Source organism: Hemiscyllium ocellatum, chromosome 12, assembly GCF_020745735.1.
Source record: "Hemiscyllium ocellatum isolate sHemOce1 chromosome 12, sHemOce1.pat.X.cur, whole genome shotgun sequence".
Lineage (NCBI taxonomy): Eukaryota > Metazoa > Chordata > Chondrichthyes > Orectolobiformes > Hemiscylliidae > Hemiscyllium > Hemiscyllium ocellatum.
In genome coordinates, this window is record NC_083412.1 from 70,471,932 (window position 1) to 70,491,292 (window position 19,361).

Consider the following 19,361-nt stretch of genomic DNA (forward strand, 5'->3'; position numbering starts at 1 on the left):
TTGAATTTCTTTTATAACTTTATGGAATATCAACAAACTATTTTGTGAAGGTACAATACAGTAGCTGCAAGAACAAATCAAATACTAGGAATACTGCCATGAGTAACTCCCCTCCTGACTCCCCAAAGCCTGCCCATCATCTATACGTCAGGAGTATGATTGAATACTCCCCACATGCCCTACGCTTCATCCATGACAAAGACACCTGCATGATTAGTCCAACTTCCACTCCCTCTATTATCAATACTCAGTAGCAGTAGTATGTACTATCTACAAGAAGCAATGCAAAAATTTGCCAAGTGTCCTTGTGGCTCACCTTCCACGCCCATGATCACTTCCATTTAGAAAGCTAGTGGATATATGGAAACTGTACCTCCTTTAAGTTCCCCTCCAAGCCATTCACCATCCTGACTTTGGAAATATGTTGCAGAGAATTGTGCATTTTACTGCATCTAGTAATGGTGCTTTGTAAACTTGGTTTTAACATAGTACAGTAATAGTGAGAGATTCTTGGACATAAGAAACCAGTATAGTTCCAGAGGGTAGTCAGTATCTGGAATTAGTTTCCCTAGAATTGTGGAGGCTGGATCACTGAAGGTATTTGAAGAGGAGGTGGATAGGTTTTGGAAGTATCAGGGTTATGCTAAAGTGGTACAAAAGCAGATTTGAGTCCAAGGTCAGATCAGCCTGAATACTAAGGCAGGCATGGAGGGGCTGAATGATCAATTCCTGTTTCTATTTCTTTTGTTCTTATGTCCAGTTTTGCAAGGACTTGGTGCCGTACTGTACTATCTTAATAGCAAAGGCATTCGCTTTAACTATACTGTGAAATTTAGCTTTCTGTCCATGTTTAGAGTAAAGCTGGTACAAAGTCAGGAGCAGTTGTCCTTGCAGAACTGAGGACTAGTTAGCAATTTGTTGATGAACAAGTGTAGCTGAATAGCACTGTAGATAACACCTTTTTTTTTTGCTTTGATAATTATGACAGATTGAGGGGTGAGGGATTTGGCTGTACTCCACTTAACAACTTTCTGTCAGCCAAGCACAATAATTTTTAACATTTACTTTTAGCACACAGCTATCACAATTCATTTAGAATATAATTAGCTAGATCAAAATGAAGGAGCCAATTCTAAGGTTTTCTTGAGTGAAAGAAATTTTATTACATTCGAACCCTGAGGGAAAAAAACATAACTTTAAACTTGTATACAAACATATGTAATAAGTTTGAAAAGGATTCCAACCAGCAACATAAAAGCAGATCCAGTTTTAAATTTGAGACCTTGACTTGTGAAGGCACAATACAGTGGTTACAAGAGCAGGTCAGATGCTTAGGAATATTGCAGTGAGTAACTCCCCTCCTGACGACTCAAAGCCTATCATCAATAAGATACAAGTGAGAAGTGTGAAAGTGAGACCTGTATCCACTGTTATTTAGCTGTTGTCCAGTTTGATCAACTATCGTGAAATTTGTAGAATCCTGGCATTTTTAGTTAATCGTTCTATTTTCAAGCTACATTTTCACTAGTTGCTCCTTTTGAGACATCAAGGGAGTGAGAGCAAGCCTTTATGGTTCTGTGTGTATTCATCTGTTTTCCTTTCTGTGCTCTGCCAAGCAGGCTCATTTAGCTGCAACACCCTGAGCAGGTAACCTTTCATCTCCTAATATGTGAACATATGCCAGTGCAAATTCAATGGAAAGTGTGAAGTTTTGAAATAGAATTTAATTCTGTTTTGATTGCCTTTGGGAGGAAATGGACATTTCAGTACAGTTGGTTTGGTTCCATCCATATGATTCCTTGGACATTGTTATGGGGAGAGGACAGGAAGATGGAGTTGAGAAATACATCAGCCAACACTGCCTGGGAAGGTAGTGGATATTGGAAACTTTAGAACCTTTTCAAAAAAAAATGTTTGGATGACTACTTCAAATTACATCAGGATATGGGACAAGTGCAGGAAGTCGGGATTAGTGCACTTTTAGTGATAGTTATGTTGAAGGGCCTTTTCTGCACTTTATGAATCTGAGTGTATATGAATCTATGATAGAATGGTGGAGCAGACTCAATGGACTGGCCTAATTCTGCCCGTAAATCTTTTAGTATTATGGTAATAGCTGGGAAACCTCAGCCTTGTTTATCAGTCTTTCATTTTGAGTCTTTCTCAAGTCGTTGTCGCCTTGTCAATAAATTTGCAACAACTTAAATCCAAATAATATTAACAATTCTGTTTTTTGGTATCCTTATTGGAAATGACATATGTACAATAATAAATAGACTTTTCTAACTTGTGTCCTACTTTTGCTTCTCTATGCCCTGCTTCTTTTAGATCCCTCTGGGAATCCAAAGATGGCAATGGCAAGGTAGCATTAAGGCCACTGATCAACTAGAATCATATTGGATGGAAAGCAGGTTCGAGAGACAATATGATTTGGTCCTGCTTCTCTCATTCTTAAGGGTGTAATATGTTGCTGAATGATCTAGTGAATGGACTTTGGTCAAAGGAAAACCGTATCCAAGTCGGTGATTTATTTTTCTGGTATGGAAATTAAACCCGTGCTGTTGGCATCACTTTGCATCACAAACTATGAAGGTCCCATCTTCTTAACATCTCCCTTTGTGGTGCCCTGCGGGTTAAACCACCATCAATACTCACTCCCGCTCCTTTAGGGAAGGAAACTGCCATTGTTACCTTGTCTGATTGACTCTTGGCGATGACCAGTAAGTGATGTCCATATCCCATGAATGAATAAAAACAAACCTAGCAATTTCACTTCCAGGCCACAAGGTGGCAATTTTATCAAATCGAAAACCAAGGGTTGTTTCTGTAAAGATGGGGCTCTGGTAGCTTTACTCTCCATCTAATGCGTAGTATTTAACATTGGCGCAAGATATTAAGATGAGAAGCCTTCCATTCTTAAGGCATTGCTCTTGAAACGTTTTATTCTTCCAAAAGTCTATAGCTGCACTTGAGCTGGTTTGATATTCTCGCATAAAAGCACAAATAATCTGAGTCCTTTCTTGCCCTGCAGAACATATTATTGTTAAATCATGAGTGTTGAGAATTCTCGTAATGGATGTTTCAAGTGTGTACAGTATTCTTAGGTTATGTCAGTGGCATTCTGTAACCGAATGAGTCGAAGTTGAAAGTTCAGGACCTCTTCCAAAATGTAGGTAGATTAACAGGTTTAAAGCTTCAACGTAATTGTGAGACATTGCTACAATGTCAAATGTCATGATCTTCAGATAAAACTTGAAGCCTGTTCAAATAGACTAAAGACTCATACTTCACTCCTTTTAAAACTGGTGGAGGGAGTCGAGTGTTGAAATACGATGCAAACTGTTAAACCAGTTGTTCATCGAACCAGATTTTGTTGTGTGCAAGTTGTCATAGATGTCTACATTGCAAAACAAGAATTGAAATGCTTCTTAGAAGGGTTTGGAGCATGACTTTGTCTTTATTTGAATCAAGGGAATAAAATGATTTTACTCTTTTTTAATGCTTTCAGCACTTCATCACATAAAATTAAATCTGTGTGGGATATGATACTGAAAACCCTCTGTTGTTTCACCCTTTCCCATCTCTGTAACTGTCTCCATCATTACATCTTTCCAACATTGACTTTCTCTAACTATGGCCTCATACTTTCCCCACTTGCTTGGCTCCACCATTTTGGTAACCTGCGTTTAGCCACTGAAACCACAAACTCTGGAATTCCTTCTCTTAGTCTCTTTGTATCTCCTCTTTCTCCTTCACTTAAAACCTACCGCTTTGACCAGTCTTTAGTTATCTAACAGCTCCTCATTGGCTTTGGTTGATTTTGATTTCCTGTAAAGCACCTTAGAACATTGATAATGCTAAAGGCATTTTATAAATGTAAGTTATTATATGTTGCACCTGAAAGAAGTTTAAATGATACAGCTATTTATGCTAATCTTTGCTTTCCATGTAACTGATTATTTCAAATATATTTTAATAAAGGTTTGTTTCACTCTACCCCTTTATTCGACAGCTCTATGCTCACATCCCACAGAAGAAAATATAAAAATAACTTTTAGATTTTAAGAGCTTGTCGATACCATCTAGTGGTGTGAATTAGTTACTTCAAGGCAAAGAGAATTTTGGATATTTTGCTGTCCTGTGTGTTATAGTTACAGAACTAATTACGTTTTTCATCTGAAGTGCTGTGTGCCAATTTCTCTGTCTCCCCTCAATCAGCGGAAACCTCTTCTTTCTTCGATCTGTCATGTTTAAATTTGATACCTTAGTTTTTGTCTAAAGTTCCTAGTACAGATTACCCATTTCTATTAAATATTATGATTATTTTTATCAATTTTATCCTTTTTGAGAATTCCCTCTTGCTCTTGATTTGTTCATTTTTACTGCCATCTTTTGTGTGACCTCCTGGTGCAATAACTCAGGCATGCTCGATATAAAATCGATACAATAACAGGATGTGGGAGATGACTCAAATCCATGTGTGCATCTGTAAGTTTGTTCCCTAGTTGCTGCACCAGGTGGTAGAGTCTAAATGTTTAATGTCATCCATTAAGGCTTGGGCCAGTTGCTGGAGTGTATATGTCCTATTACTCATGCCTCACCCTGGATTAGGTTGAGATGTTTAGTCAGTGATGGGATAACATATGAGAACTGGTTTATGTGTTGCATCAGGTTGTCTTTCATGCTTTCCCCAGCTTGCTTCTGTATCCTTCAAAAGTTCTATCTTTCCCATTCTTGCTGGTATCTGTGGTTGTAAGCACATTATAAGTAGGGCATGATTGATTGTTCCCATACCTCAACCCTGCCATATGGTATTACAGTATCTCCCATAACCCATGTATTTGACAGGCATTGGCTCTTTTGCCCCTATATAGTCTCTATTAAAGCCACATCTTGCGCCTCTGCTACATATATCAGATGGATGTATTCTACTTAAAACGTTTTAACACTACATCTATACTAATACTTATATTTACTCCTGGCTCTAACCCATATGGTAGGATGCTGTTCTACCTCACGTAATGCATTCTCTAGTGAACCCAATGTTGTCTATTTTATGAAATGTCTTAATGGATGTTGTAGGAGAAAATAAGGACTGCAGATACTGGAGATCAGAGTCGAGAGTGTGGCGCTGGAAAAGCGCAGCAGGTTAGGCAGCATCTGAGGAGCAGGAGAATTGATGTTTCAGGCATAAGCCCTTCATCCTGTACTTTGGTATACATGACAATAAATAAATCAATAAAGGAAATCTTGGAAAAAAGAACAAGGATCCAGGACAGATAGTTGAGTACGGATCAAGACCTGACAGGGTAATTCATTCCTGAGGAAGGTCTTATGCCCATAATGCTGATTCTCCTGCTCCTCAGATACTGCCTGACCTGCTGTCCTTTTCCAGCATCATGATTAATGGGCGTTGTCTCTGGTATAACTGAGATTGCCAGAGTAATGCTGATCAACAGGTCATCTATAATACATTCACCTTCAGTTTTGTATACATGTTTAGCATCCGAGCTGGTAGCGGTACAGAGGTAACTCGCCCTTAATAAATATGTCTCCGATCATTCCCTCATCTGATTGAGGATCCACAATTTGAAAGATTCATTCTTCATTTGAAAGATTTTCCTGCACATTGATTAAGTTATTAATAGATTAGGCATCATTCTCTAGTGCTGTGGTCAAATTCTGAATTACCTATGTCAGGTCTTGATCCGTGCTGAACGATCTGTCCTGGATCGTTATCCTTCTTTTCCAAGCTTTCCTTCATTGATTTGTTTATTGTCGTGTACACCGAAGTAGTGAAAAGCTTTGTATTCGAGCAGTACAGGCAGATCACAGTAAACATTATGTACAGAACTAAAGACTTAGACGGAGGCATTGCACAGGTATCCAAGAGAGATCAATGTTACAAGATCAGCATTATTTGAGGGTAGAGTGTCCATTCAGTACTATTATAATGGCCGAAAAGAAGTTGTCCCTAAACCTACTGGTGCGTGTGTTCAGGCTTTTCTATCAACTGCCTGATGGAAGAGGTTGTAGATCACTACTGGGTGTGAAGGGTCTTTGGCAATGTTTCCGCAGCAGCAAGTTATGTAACTGGAGTCTAGGAGTGGAAGTTTGGCTTTCACAATGGCCTGTGCACGTCATCCTCTGTAGTTTCCTACAACCCTGGACATTCTAGGCTGTTAGGCACCTGGACAGTATGCTGTCAATTGTGCATCTGTAGAAGTTGGTGAGGGTCCTTATGGACATGCCAAGTTTCCTGAGCAGCCTGAGGAAGAAGCGGCATTGTCGTAACACCTTGATGTCACAACTACGTGGGAAGACCAGGACAGATTGCCAGTTATCACCACTCCAAGGAACATGACGCTCTTTACCCTCTCGACATGCATTTTGTTGATGTAGATGGGGACATGTTCTACTTCTTTCTTACTGAAGTCAGTGATCAGTTATTTAGTTTCACTGATGTTGAGAGAGAGGTTCTCATTGCACCACATCACCAAACCCTCCATCTTCCTTCTGTATTTTGATTTGTTGTTAGATATCCATCCTCTTGTGTTGGTGTCATCAGTGAACTTATGGATGGCGTTCATTCAGAATTTGGCAATAAAATCATGGGTGTACATGGAGTACAGTAGGGAGCTGAGGTCACATCCTTGGCGGTCTCCAGTGTTGAGTGTTATTGTGAAGGAGGTGCAGTTCTCTATCTTCACTGATTGTAGCCTGTGGGTCAGAAAGCTGAGCATCCAGTTGCAGAGAGTGGAGCCGAGACCAAGGTCCTAGAATTTTGTGATCAGTCTGGAGGGGATAATGGCGTTGACTACAGCTCCGCCTTCAATCAGCAGGAGTCTGATGTAGGTGACCTTATTGTGCAGATGCTCCAGGGATGAGTATAGGACTCGAGATATGACATCCACAGTGGACCTGTTATGTCAGTAGGCAAATTGTCGAGGATTGAGGCCATCTGGAAGACTGGAGTTATTGTGAGCTATGACCAGCTTCTCTAAGCAGTTCATGATTATGGAAATAAGAGCCACTGAGCAGTCGTCATTCAAGCACATTGCATGTGCTTTCTTAGGTATGGGGGTGGTTTTGTTAAAGCAGGTGAGGACTATAGCTTGTAGGAAGGAGAGTTTGAAGATGTTGGTGAATGCCTCCGCCAGTTAGTCAGCACAGGATCTGAGTGCTTGACTGGGGACACTGTCCGCGCTCGTCACTTCCTTGGGTTGACGCTCAGAAAAACTGATCTGACGTATGCAGTGGTGACTGAGGGAACAGGTGTATCTGGGGCTGTCGTGGTAGGTGTCGTCGCGCCACTGGCATCCCGTTCAAACTGAGCATAGAAAACATTGAGCGCATCAGGGAGGGATGTCTTTGTCTGTTATCCTGTTCTGCTTCCGTTTGTATCCATAATGTTGTTTCGTACCGTCATAGGAGGCAGGCGTCTGTTTGGTAGGTATGGGCCTCTAACCTGTCTGTTACTGCCTCTTGGCATCCCTGATGGCTTTGCAGAGACCATATCTGGATTTATTATATTGATCTGGGTAATCTGACTTGAATGCTGCATAATCTGGCCTTCAGTAAGAAGTGGATTTTCAGTTTCATCAAAGGTTTACGTTTGGAGAACAGTCAGATTGACTTCTTTGGTATGCAGGAGGCGAAAGTGAGGACTGCAGATGCTGAAGATTGGAGTCGAGAGTGTGGGGATGGAAAAGCACAGCAGGTCAGGCAACATCTGAGGAGCAAGAAAATTGATGTTTTGAGCAAAAGTTTGCCTGAAATGTCGATTTTCCTGCTTCTTGGAAGCTGCTGTCCTGTTGTGCTTTTCCAACACCACAGTCCTCTATGCATTTGTGAATAATGTCCTTGATGGTGGTGTACCTGTATAGTACTTGAATACGGTCCAGTCCACGGCATCTAAGCATCCAAGGGACTGTCTTCCACAGCCTCGGACAAGCATTGTCCTTTTGTGGAGGGTTCTCCCATTTTAGCTTCTGCGTGGAAACTGAGAGGTGGCCCATGGCACTGCAGTCTGATTTTCTGAAATGTGGGTAGGGGATGGAGTGGTAGGCACCTTTGGTTGTGCAGCAGTGGTCCAGAATGTTCGATCCTGTGATTAGGGAGGAATGTGTTGGTGATACTTTGGCAGCACCCTTGAAGTTGACTTATTTGAAGTCACCAGCCACAATGAATAGGGCCTCTGGGAATTTTGTCTCGAGTGTCAGTTGAGACCCTTTTAAGTTCTTTAATCTGAACCTTTTGGTCTACTGTAGCCAAATCAATTAAATTTACTATCGAGGTCCTTGTGTTGAATGCTGAAGTGATATTGTTGACCTGACCAATTTTCAGTCAACCTTCCTGGACTGGGAACCAATCTCTACCATTAAAGCAAGTGGCCAGTGTTGTTGCTTGTTTAACCAAAGTTGTATAAAGTGCTCCAGTTTGACCCAAATATCATCAGGTAAACCGATATTAGAAATGTTTAGAACAATAATACATCATGAGCTGGTACCCATTAGCATGCAAGATCTCATCGTTGTTAATTTGCATAGGTCAACTTTGTAGTAATCTAAAATTCACGAGTTAAATTCAGGAATTTAACAAATGAGTCAGTCTCTCCAGTCTGTTATTTATCAGTTTGTCAAATGCCTGGTGGCTTTTACTCTTTCTATTATGCTCATTGTTCTGTTGAGTGGTGTATTCCTATTATTTGTGTTTTAGTTTAGTCAAATCTGTACTGAGGGTGTTTGTTGAATGGTACTCCTTGTTCCTGCTGCTGAGAACAGCAATGCTAAAAGAATTGCATGCCAGACAACATTCTCTAAATTTAACGATTGTCACCAGTTGATGAGGATTAGTTCTGCAAAACAAAATGAAGAAATAATTAGTAAACTGCTTCAGTTGTGACAAGTGTTTCCAAAGCCCCTTTTCCTTTTACCTTCAAGCAAGCACATCCATCACTGTTCATAATGACCTTCTATGGTCCCACTTACCTAGGTGCAAGCTTTAACACTCACACTGGGTGCCCTTGGCCTATTCTGCTTTCACTTCGACCTTTCTATCACACAGATAGCTGACCTTATAATCTGTTGTACCTCGTGCAGCTGCTTGTACTGCTTTCTCAAATCATTTAACCTTTGCACTTGTGTGTTCTGCTTCATTGTTACCAGTTGCAACATTCCCTGGCAATCACCTCGCCTTTCTATTATCACCTCCACTGAAGTTAATCCAATTCCTTTTCTGGGTCTTGCGCTCAGTCACATTAGGATACCGACAGGCCCACCCATCTCTTGTATAGCATTTAGCTAATGCTTTCTTTAGTGTTCTATTCACGTGTTCTCTGATGTTTGAGCTGTGTGGGTAGTAGAGGATGTGAATTTTGTTTCTCAGTAATTTATAAGCATCATAAAATGCAGGCAGCATAAGCAACATGAGTAGGTGATTTGCTGTCCCTCGATCTGCTGCAGGGCTGCGGTGAAGTTCTTGTAGAATTCTGTAAGGCAGTAGGTAGTACTGGTGATCATTTCCCCCTTCAGTTCATTATGATCCATCCACCAACCCCTCTGTTTCCTGGGGATTCCCTTTGGGTTCCACTCTTCTTTCAGCATCCTCTTAATCGCTTTTGCCTGTTGTTCTGCTATAAACCTGGTGATGGAGCTCTCTAACACTTCTCAAAGTTTAGTCTTTCCGAGTTCCATTAACCTCATCCTGCCTGACTCTGACATGAATAACTTATTTTGCATGCCTGCACTGTCCTATCTTTCTGATTAGTGCGGCTTTGGTCTCACTGTCTCGTGAGTTGTGCCTGAGGGGTCTGCCCTGTCTGCGCAGCTCTTTAACTCTGACTCTAGTTACCTGATACTCTCCTCTCCTGTCCTACCAGCCCAGTCCTTTGTTTGCATCCAGCACCTCTTATCCTGAGTTCTCCTTCAGATTCTTTGTATCGCATCCACAACTGTCCAAACAACTCTATGCTGTAGCTTTTGGTATAAAATGAAAACCAAGATAGCAGTGCTACCTTGAGTATGATACAAGATCCTGACGACTATGCTAAACTGGTTTAATGATGGAGGATTCCAGTGGAAGAGATAAAGGTAATTCATGCGCACATGTAGAGCTTGTCAGAGCTTGCTTTGCCAAATTACAGAATTCCTTCAAGCTCTATGCAGATTACAGCATACGTATTACAAGTACAGTTACAGTTTCCACACTTCAACATCTGCGTTACTTTTTCCCACAGTATTGTGGGCATTGTCTTTTCCACCCAAGGAAATTTAACATTCCGTAGTGATTAAATTAAGTCTTAACTCAGACAGTAGATAAAACTGAAATAAGTAAAATGTGAAGTTGTTATAATTCTCAGGGAAATTAGTGATTAACTTAGCTTCTTGAGGCCATTGATGATTGGGATGTTTGCACTTTATTCTGATGTTCTTTTGCTGTTTTCTGACAAAAAATAAAAGTTACATTACATTGGACAAGGTATCATTTTTCAAATGATTTGACTTTTGTTGGTTCCCATGTACTTTATTAGCTTGCTTGTTACTGATTAAAATGGTTAAACTTTTAACCCTTGCTAATTTAATCATTACCTGCAGTTTAAGAATTTGAAGCTCACCCCAACACAATCATACTAGAAACTTAAACCTCTTGCAGTGTGTTTTTTGCTCCTGTTCATCTCTGAACTGTCAACAAATTTCCCTTCCATTCTGACACACTCTACTATGTACACACAGTTATGTGGCTCTCGATAGTTAGTCAGAGATGTACAGCATGGAAACAGACCCTTCGGCCCAACCTGTCGATGCCGACCAGATATCCCAACCCAATCTAGTCCCACCTGCCAGCACCCAGCCTATATCCCTCCAAACCCTTCCTTTTCATGTACCCATCCAAATGCCTTTTAAATGTTGCAATTGTACTAGCCTCCACCACTTCCTCTGGCAGCTCATTCCATACACATACCACCCTCTGCGTGAAAACGTTGCCCCATAGGTCTGTTTAATATCTTTCCCCTCGCACCCTAAACCTATGCCCTCTAGTTCTGGACTCCCATACCCCAGGGAAAAGACTTTGTCTATTTACCCTATCCGTGCCCCTCATAATTTTGTATACTTCTATAAGGTCACCCCTCAGCCTCCGACACTCCAGTGCAAGTTCTTTTTTTTAGCTGTTAAACTCAAACTATGTTGATTCTGTTTCCATGTTTGTTCCCAACAGTCGTCTTTTCACCTCCAAAGTTGGCACTCCTCTTGCCTTTAGTGACTTTGATTCTCTTAAAATATTATAATGCTATATGATTAATAATACTCCTTCCCAAATGGCAGCCAAGCTCCTGCAGACACTACGTTAATTCCCATCTTGCTGTGATAATTTTCTTTTAATTCCCACAATTTATTATCCAAATATTGAGCAGTCCAGTCTGTTTGGCTATTTTTTTCCCCATTGTTTGATTTAACGCTACTACTTTCCCTTGAGTTTTTTTCTGTTTCAGCTAAAGCTGTTTCCTCTTCCTTATTTTCTTCCCCTACTTTGAATCAAGGACTTTGACTTTCCCTGTGCAATTTCTTCTGCTGAATCTTGTTTTTTTTAAAAAAGATTTCATGTATGGGCCGGGCCAGCATTCTTTGCCCATCCTTAATTAACAGAGGGCAATTAAAGTCAGTCACATTGTGGAACTGGAGTCGCATGTAGATCAGACTAGTTATGGTAGGTTTCTTTCCCTCAAGGCTGTTAGGGAACCAGATAAATTTGTATGTCAACCAACTGTGGTTACATGGGCATCATTAGGGTATTTTCCATTTTAAAAAGAAATTATAGACCAGACCCCCTCAAAATATTTTAAGGTAGCCAGGACCCTAACCTCTTATTTTAAAGGCAAATGTAAAGTGTCTGTTCCAGATGCAATGTGACTAATCAAGCTATTTGGAATTAAGCAAAACACAATTTATTTAAACACTGTAGTTAAAATACAACCAAAGAAAGAGGAATTTAGAATAACAGCTCTATTGGAAAACTTATCAGAATAATAGATGCAGTAACTAATTAACTGTTCCAATGTAGTAACATCTCATAAACACACCATTAGCAAAAAAAGAAAATTCAGACATAGATTCCCACATGCAGTTTTCCAATCCAGGAGGAAAAAAGAAAATCAAGAAAAGTGAGAGAGAATAGCAGTGAGGAGATATTCACGGAAGCTTCCAACTCTGTTGAGACCCCAGTAGTTTCTGATGCTACTCAAAAACCAAAACCCAGAAGTCTTAATCTGTGAGAGTTGACTGCACCCGAAAGGCTGTCTTTAAAATAAACCCACGGCTTCCCAACCTGTTTACCCAAGTGGCCTTTGGTTGCTAGCTTGGCACCACTGCCTTACAACATCTCTTCAAAAAACATCCATGACAAAAATGAACTGTTAAAGTGACAGCATCATCACCAATTGAATTCAAATTTCACCATTAGCCATGGTGGGATTCAAATCCATGTCCCAAAACATTTGCCTGATATTCTAGGTTTCTTTCCTAATAACATCGCTGCTATGCTCCTCCCTATAAATTTGCATCTTGACATGTGTTTCTTACCTATTTTATCTTCTGATTAATGTTTATTTTTAAGATTGCTCTCTGAATATAAATGTTTGTGACTTTCCTATTGATCTGTATTGCCAGTATAACATCCTTTCTGTCAAATATAACCCAAATTTATATTCAGTTTAGAAGAAGTCAAACACGCGTTTTTGATTTAAATCATGAATTGTGGGAAGGAATGTATTTCTAAAGCAGTCTTAAATCATTTCAATAAGTTGTTAGAAATGGAATCTTCATTCAACATGCTCACTTTGTACCCAAAACAATTTTCAAGCACAATTGAATGGCTCTCTATTATATGCAACTGTTATTTCACAAAAGTAGAAAGTGTACTGCCATTTTACTTTCCTTTATCTTGCATTAATATTAATTCTATTTAAAAAAAATACAAAATAATTAATTAGCAGATCTATAGTCAATTGGGTGATTGCCATTGTAGTGATACTTAAAAATTAAGTAACAATGTATTTATTGACCCAGATGATGATGTTAGTTAATGGCTTTTGCTGCTGATTTTCTAAAAATAAAACTGCCAACAAAAGTAAGTGATCTCTGTGGAGGTTCTTTATCATTTCCCAATGATATCTGTAGCCACTCAATGAGATCTATTGATGTGCAGTAACAGAAATGATAGCAAGTGAGCACCTTATCACGTCGAAGAATTCATATGCAGTGAGCCAAAAAAAAATTTACTTTATTCTTTGATTGAATGCAAACTTTAGATAAGGGGAAGAAATCATTTAAGGCTTAATTAAGATAGAAGATAAAACCAAAATAAATAAAATGTGAAGTTGTCACAATTCACTGGGAATTTAATTATCCTTCAATATTAAATTAGCTTCTTCAGGCCATTGTTGGGGGATGTACTTCATTCTGAAGTTTTACTGTTTTCTAATAAAAAATGAAGTTAAACTACATTAAAGAAGGTATCGTTTTTCAAAGGATTTTACAGCGAGACTAACCGTTCAAGAGTTTAAGTTTTAGTGAACTCAGCTAATATTTATTTCATTGTGGTCGGATGAATGTTTACATGAAACATCCTTTCATCTAGAAGAAGCATTGAATCACTGATTGATTGTAACTCCTGGATTATTGCATTAATGTGTGCTTGCATGCCCACTAGAGGTTTCTGTCTTTTTTGCAGGAGCAAGATGATGAAAGCTGTTTTTGTGTTGGTAATAACATTAAAATTATCTCTTCCAGTATTCAACAATGGTGATGACCAGTGTTTCCTCTAAGGTGCACGGCAACTTGCCTGTTTCTACACTGGCCACACATTAGCTGTCCTTTTAAATTACTTGTAGTCATTTAAAAAGTTGAAACGGCCATGATTCCTAAACAGATCAGTCAGGACCATATTTATTGGGAGTTGATATATTTTGCATGAATGATTGCATCAACTTCTCTGTTTCAGGGGAGTGCAGTCTGAGAAGAGATTAGAATGTAGTATCTCAGAACAGAGTGAAAACGTAACCAGACTGAAGGAAAGTAGTACATCACCCGGAAGAATATCTGGGAAAGATGATAAAGGTATGTAGGGTTTATTAGCCAATATTTTGATGCACAAATTCCAATTGTTTGTATTGTACTTTTTTTCTTTTGAAAGAGAGGACTATGTTACCAGAAGTGTTATTAATGCCAAAATACCATCCTAAAAATTAATACCAATTTAAAGACTAATAATTTGGGAAGGCTCTATACATAGCTAATTCTTTATCAGTTGTTTATCTATTGAATGGAGAACTTGCAGCTTTGAATTTATCCCTGCAAATTGTACAGAAATTGACTGTGGTTGGTAATGAGGAAGAAACCTGTAGACTGGTAGAAAGATATTGATGGACTGGTCAGGTGGGCAGAAAAACAAAATGGATTTCAGTCTGGGGCAACTTAAGGCATTTATGGAGAGAAAACAAGGCAAGACAACTGTAAATGAGCAGGGAGACCGGGGGTGGGAGGTGACGGTGAGCTGCTCCTTCAACCTATCTTCCTTAGAAAGAAAGTCTGCATTAAAGTGATGGATCTAAAAGAAGTCATTGCTATAGCCATAACCTGCTGTTGATTTTGGCAATTGGTGAGCCTCTATTAAAAGAATTAGCTCAGAAGTGCCTGAGAACATGGTGGGTGAGATATCCGGTCTACTTTGTGCCATATGCCAAAATATACTGTACAAGGGCAGGTGATATTTAATCCACGGTCCCTTTAGCTACTAGTTAAATGTAAAAGGAAATATTGAAGGTACAGCATTGTTGGACTATTTTCCCAAGCCTTTGTCTGTTATATAGAAACCTCATTTGATCTGTGTTTTTAGGATCAGAAGACATTTTGCGAATTTGATTCTGAAAGTTAGGCAATGGATGAGATCAGAACATCAGTTGCAAAATTGTGGTGCCTCTGTTTTGATACAGCCTTTGTTAGCTTTAGGTTATTCTCCTGCACCAGTGTAATTTGCTGTTTTGAAAGTGAGCTGCTTATGTGACCTCTCTTTGATGAAACTCTAATGTTGCATTTTTTTGACATGATTTCCCTGTGGGTGGTCTCCTGGTGCTTAGTTAGATTAACACGTCATAGTTAGGTAGAAGTAAAGTATTGAGGATGCAGGAGATATGAAATAAAAACTCACTGTTGGAGAAGAGATCTTGCAATATCTGTGGAGGGAGCAGGAGTTCATAGAATCATAGAATCCCTACAGTGTGGAAACAGGCCATTCAGCCCAACAAGTCCACAACAACCTTCTGAAGAACAACGCATCCGGACCCACTCTCCCACCCCATTACTCCACATTTATAATGCACCTAAGCTACACATCCCTGAACACTATAGGGAATTTAGCATGGCCAACTCACCTAAACTGCACATCATTGGAGGAAACCCCCGCAGGCATGGGGAGAAAATATGCAAACTCCACACAGACAGTCACCCGAGTATGGAATTGAACCCGTGTCCCTGCTGCTGTGAGGCAGAAGAGCTGACCACTCAGTCACTCTTCCACCCGTAGAGTTAGCTGTTCAAGTTTGGAATGTCTTCACAACTGAAAGGGGATGGAAAATGTTGGCTTTTTGTGTGTTATTGACAGAGCAAAAAGAAAAATGAGTGGAACAGAAGGAGGTGGTCAGAGCAAAAGGCAAAGGGAGTATTTATGGTGGTGATGGTGAGATTGAGATGTAATAAAAGTAAATTATAGGTGGCGAAAGCAGAAATTGGGTTTGCTGTATGGAGAACGGAGCCAACAAGATACTGGTAGGGTGGGGCAGTTAATGAGGATGACGAATGGCGTGGACTTTCCAACTGCTTTCTAATTCAATAAACCATCTCTGTCCATGCTATGATGTCTGTCTTAGGAATGCTGCAGTGTCCCAGCAGAGCTCAACACAAGCTCGAGGAACTGTGCTTCATATCCACTTAGGCACTTCACAGTCTTCAAGATTCAATATTGAGTTCACCACTGCAGACACTGAGGTCTATCCTCTTTTTATTTTGATTAAAAGCACTTTGTCTTTTGCACTGGGTAATGTCACCATCTGTTCATTCACATCATCTCCTCCTTTGTCAACAACAGAAATCCACCATTTTCCAGTCCCTTTCAATTCTGAAACAGTAACTGCCAGATCTGCTGAGTTTCTCCATCACATTTGTTTTATAGCTAGGTGTTTGCAGTCATCAGGGAGAAGGATGTGTGTATTATTTCCAAAAAATTAAAATTCAAACCTTGACCCAGTGATGGTGCCATTCAAAAGTCTTTTAGATTGTGCCATTTAATTTACAGTCAGATAGTTTCTGCTAATTTCAGATAAAGTTCATTGAAGTGCCCACAATGGAAAGGAAGTTCAATTTGTGGTTACTATTCAAGTGGAGGGGTGCCTAGCTCCTCCTCAGCTCATTGGGAGGTATCAGGTTAACAACAGAAGTGATCCGCCTGTTCAGGCCATGCCTTAGAGCCTGGTCCTGCTGTAACCATGCCTGTCTGCATGCCTTCTGTGAAGATATTCCAATAGCCAGATAGTCATTTCTGCAATGTAGACTGAAGTTGAATGTTGCATCTCAGTGCAGCTGACTTCAAGGGAATTGCTGGGAAATTGAAAACCATTCTCACCCAGGTATCTAAGCAGCCCTATCTACCTAAATTTCTTCGGTCTGTCAGTATGACTTTGGGGCCTTTTGAATTATTGAAATTGCTGATGTGGGCTGTAAATGGTGTATTATAAAAAGGTTACATCTTGGCCTACGTCATTACTGCCATGCTGAATGGGATTTTTCCCTGATTTCCTCTAATGCATTTGGTGCAGTCCAGACTCTGATGTCTGACAAGAAAAATTGTTGACTGGTAAGAAGGTAAATCTAAAGAGGACCAAGGGTAATCCGAATTTCTGTGCTATTACCTCTGCCATCTCAAAATAGAACCATGCCTACCATGTAACAAGCTGTTCTGCGCATGAAAGCTGTTTTGCAATCTTTCACACGCTTTGACCTACACTTTGTAGATTTTATATTTCATTTTTCAACAAAAATCTAGCAAGTAGCTGGTTTTGATCAGCTGTCTTTGGTGACATCTTGTTAGTTCTGGAAGCTTTTGAACTCATGATGTCTAGTATGTCTGTGGAATGGATGCAATTGATTTATATAAATACTTGAAAAGCATGACTGAATTCTGTTTTTTTTGAAGTTAAGTAGAAATGCTATCAGTAGAAAACTAAAGTATTGACTTTTGTTTTCAGGTATTTATGCAATAGAACAGACAGAAAAAAGAGGTCAGTTGTGTGAACAGAATAAAATAAATAAAGGCACATCAACAGAATCACCTCTTTCAAGCCCTAAGAAGAAAAGATTATGTACTAATCTTCAGGATCATTCTAACCAAAAAGATGTTAATAGTGCTGCACCATCACAGGTTAGTCAACATGTTTTTGTCTGTTATTTTATGTCTGTCATCTTTTTAAAAACATGTACCATTGTGTAGGTTTGATTAAAACAATGTCATAGAGTTATACAGCACAGAAACAGACCTTTCAGTCCAACTTGTCTGTGCTGACTAGACATCCTAATCTGACCTAGTCCCATTTGCCAGCATTTGACCCATTTCCCTGTAAACTTCCTATTCACATACACATCCAGATGGCTTTTAAATGTTGTAATTGTACCAGCCTCCACCACCATCTCTCATCCCTTGTAGATGGAGGGTTCCTAGGCGGAAGATGAGGCGCTCTTCCTCCAGCCGTCGTGTTGCTATGGTCTGGCAATGGAGGAGTCCAAGGACCTGCCTGTCCTTGGTGGAGTGGGAGGGGGAGTTGAAGTGTTGAGCCATGGGATGGTTGGGTTGGTTGGTCCGGGTGTCCCAGAGGTGTTCTCTGAAATGTTCCGCAAGTAGGTGACCTGTCTCCCCAATATAGAGGAGGCCACGTTGGGTGCAGCGGATGCAGTAAATGATGTGTGTGGAGGTGCAGGTGAATTTGTGGCTGATATGGAAGGATCCCTTGGAACCTTGGAGGGAAGTAAGGGGGGAGGTGTGGGCGCAGCTTTTGCATTTCTTGCGGTTGCAGGGGAAGGTGCTGGGAGTGGAGGATGGGTTGGTGGGGGGTGTGGACCTGACGAGGGAGTCACGGAGGGAGTGGTCTTTTCGGAACGCTGATAGGGGAGGGGAGGGAAATATATCCCTGGTGGTGGGGTCCGTTTTGGAGGTGGCGGAAATGACGACAGATGATACGATGTATATGGAGGTTGGTGGGGTGGTAGGTGAGGACCAGTGGGGTTCTGTCCTGGTGGCGATTGAAGGGGCGGGGCTCAAGGGCGGAGGAGCGGGAAGTGGAGGAAATGTGGTGGAGGGCATCGTCGATCACGTCTGGGGGGAAATTGCGGTCTTTGAAGAAGGAGGCCGTGTGAGTTGTACGGTATTGGAACTGGTCTTCCTGGGAGCAGATGCGGTGGAGATGAAGGAATTGGGAATATGGGATGGCGATTTTACAGGGGCCAGGGTGGGAGGAGGTGTAGCCTAGGTAGCTGTAGGAGTCGGTCAGTTTATAGTAAATGTCAGTGTTGATTCGGTCGCCTGAGATAGAAATGGAAAGGTCTAGGAAGGGGAGGGAGGAGTCTGAGACGGAAATGGAAAGCCATGTAGGGGAACAAGCTAAGAAACAAACTGAAATCCCATCCAAGAGAAGACCTGTTCTTGTTCAAGGTCAACATTCCTGGAAATGAAGCAGCAGTGAGTTAAACAATGAGGCAAAAAACAAAATATTGTGGTTGCTGAACACCTGAAGACCTTAACCTGAAAAGTTAACTCTTTCTTTCTCCGCATTTTGTCAGACCTGCTCAGTATTTCCAGTGTTTTGTAGTTTTATTTTAATTGACAAATATATATTAGGAAACTTAGTAAAGGTTAACTAATTTTATTCAGCAAAAACAACTGTCAGTTATATTACCTTTTCAAATAGCAAAGAATTCAAAGCAATTTAGGGAAGTGATGGCCTAGTGATATTCTCACTGGACTGTTTATCGAGAGACCCAGCTAACGTTCTGGAGACCTGGGTTCGAATCCTGCCATGATGGATGGTGGGATTTGAATCCAATAAAATCTGGAATAAAGAGTTTAATGATCAAGAAACTATTGTCGATTGTCAAGGTAATACCTATCTGGTTCACTAATGTCCTTTATGGAAGGAAACTGCCATCCTTACCTGGTCTGGCCTACACATGACTCCTGATCCACAGCTATATGGTTGATTCTGAACTGTCCTCTGGGCAATTAGGGATGAGTAATAAATGCTGACGTCATCTGTGAATTAA

General features: G+C 40.4%; 1 protein-coding gene across 2 annotated transcripts in view; it reads left to right on the forward strand.

Annotated features, from left to right (window-relative positions):
* The window catches only part of senp7 (SUMO specific peptidase 7), a 115,140-nt gene that overhangs the window by 24,891 nt on the left and 70,888 nt on the right, over window positions 1-19,361 (forward strand). For both annotated transcript variants that reach the window (XM_060833155.1, XM_060833156.1), the window contains 2 exons: window positions 13,999-14,114; window positions 17,297-17,469. In XM_060833155.1, coding sequence (XP_060689138.1) covers window positions 13,999-14,114; window positions 17,297-17,469 — 289 coding nt within the window. The remainder of the gene's footprint in view (window positions 1-13,998; window positions 14,115-17,296; window positions 17,470-19,361) is intronic.